This window comes from Corvus kubaryi, unplaced genomic scaffold, assembly GCF_017639235.1.
Source record: "Corvus kubaryi isolate FWS band 111438036 unplaced genomic scaffold, C.kubaryi_AGA036_p1.0 37241, whole genome shotgun sequence".
NCBI lineage: Eukaryota > Metazoa > Chordata > Aves > Passeriformes > Corvidae > Corvus > Corvus kubaryi.
The window spans coordinates 1,413,848-1,415,344 of NW_024581071.1; the positions used below are offsets into that span (position 1 = coordinate 1,413,848).

A 1,497-nucleotide genomic window follows, 5' to 3' on the forward strand; every position below is an offset into this window, starting at 1 on the left:
CGGCGGCTGCGGGCAGGAGGAGGAGAGGCCGCCGGGGCCGCCGCTCCCTCCGGCCGCCATCTTGTGCGGCGGGGCCGCGGGGGCGGGCGGCGCGGGGCGGCGCTGCAGCAGCACCAGCACCAGCAGCGGCGGGCGGGACACGGCGGCGGGCGGGACGGGGACGGGGGCGAGGGCGGCGGAGATGTCGGCGGTGGCGTCGATGGCGGTGCGGATGCAGAGCGCCGGGCAGCAGCGGCGCATGGGGCGGGCGCCGCCGCCGGCCGGGCACAGGGGGAGCGGCGGAGGCGGTGGCGGGGCGGGGAGAGGGCGTGGGGCGGCGGGCGGGGCCGGCACGGAGGGGGAGGATGGAGGGCGAGGATGGAGGGCGATGCGAGGGGAAGTGAGGGGGTGATCCCTAAGGGGGTGATTCCAGAGGGGGCGATCCTTGAGGAGGATGAGGGTCCATTCCTGAGGGGCAGTTTTGGGGATGAGGGGGCGATCCCTGAGGGGCACTTTTGAGGGGAAAGGGGCATTTTCCTGACGAGCAACATAGGGGAGCAATCCCTGAGGGGCAGTTTCGGGGCACAAGGGGATGAGACCCTGAGGAACCAGTGTGGAGGAGTGAGAGGGGCAATTTTGGTGGGCGATCCCTGGGGACAGTTTGGGGGATCAGGGGGGAATCCCTTAGGGAGAGTAAGGGATGATCCCTGAAGGGCTGGTCCCTGAAAAGGATGGGGACTATCCCTGAGGGGCAGTTTGTGGGATAAAGGGGGCAACCCTTGAGGAGGTGAGGGTCAGTCCCTGAGGGACGGTTTTGGGAATGAGGGGGTGATCCCTGAGGGGGACTAAAGGGATGATCCATGAGGGAGTAATCCCTGAAGATGATGAGGGGCCAAACCTGAGGGACAGTTTTGAGGATAAGGGAGCATTTCCCTGAGGAGCAACGTGGAGGGGAGTGGCAAGAGGAGCAATCTTTGAGGGGCAGTTTTGGGGATGAGGGGACGATCCCTGAGGAAGATGAAGGTACATCCCTGAAAGGGGCCACCTCTGAGGAGCAAGGAAAAGGGAGTGATTCCCTGCGGAGCAATGAGGCGGGGCAGGGGGTGAGGGAAGCAATCCCTGAGGGGCAGTTTTGAGGGATAAGGGGATGGCTCCCTGAGGAACAGTGTGGGGGAGTGACAGGAGCAATCTTTGAGAACCAGTTTGGGAGATAATGGTGATTCCCTGAGGAGCAACTGAGGGGGGCAAAGAGGAGCAATTCCTGAGGGGCAGTTTTGAGAGATAAGGGGAGCATCCTGTGAAAGGGGTGATTCTGAGGAAGATGAGGGATGAGGGAGCCTGGAGAGCAGTTTGTGAAGGGACGAGAAATGGGGGTGCAATTCACAGAGAGGAGGTTGGGAGTTAAGGGGCTGAAGGGGGTCAGTGCTGGGGGTGAGGAGCCAGGGAGGTTTGGGCCGTGTGGAGCGAAGGTGAAGTGGGGGTTTTCCTTTCATGCTCTCACACACCAGCCGTTCCTCT

At 63.5% G+C, this 1,497-nt stretch overlaps 1 protein-coding gene across 1 annotated transcript in view; it reads right to left on the reverse strand.

Annotated features, from left to right (window-relative positions):
- The window catches only part of BTBD2 (BTB domain containing 2), a 25,048-nt gene extending 24,793 nt beyond the window's left edge, over positions 1-255 (reverse strand). The window contains exon 1 of the mRNA XM_042023191.1: positions 5-255. Within this exon, the coding sequence (XP_041879125.1) occupies positions 5-240 (236 nt within the window). The 5' untranslated portion in view covers positions 241-255. The remainder of the gene's footprint in view (positions 1-4) is intronic.
- Positions 256-1,497: the final 1,242 nt, after the last annotated feature.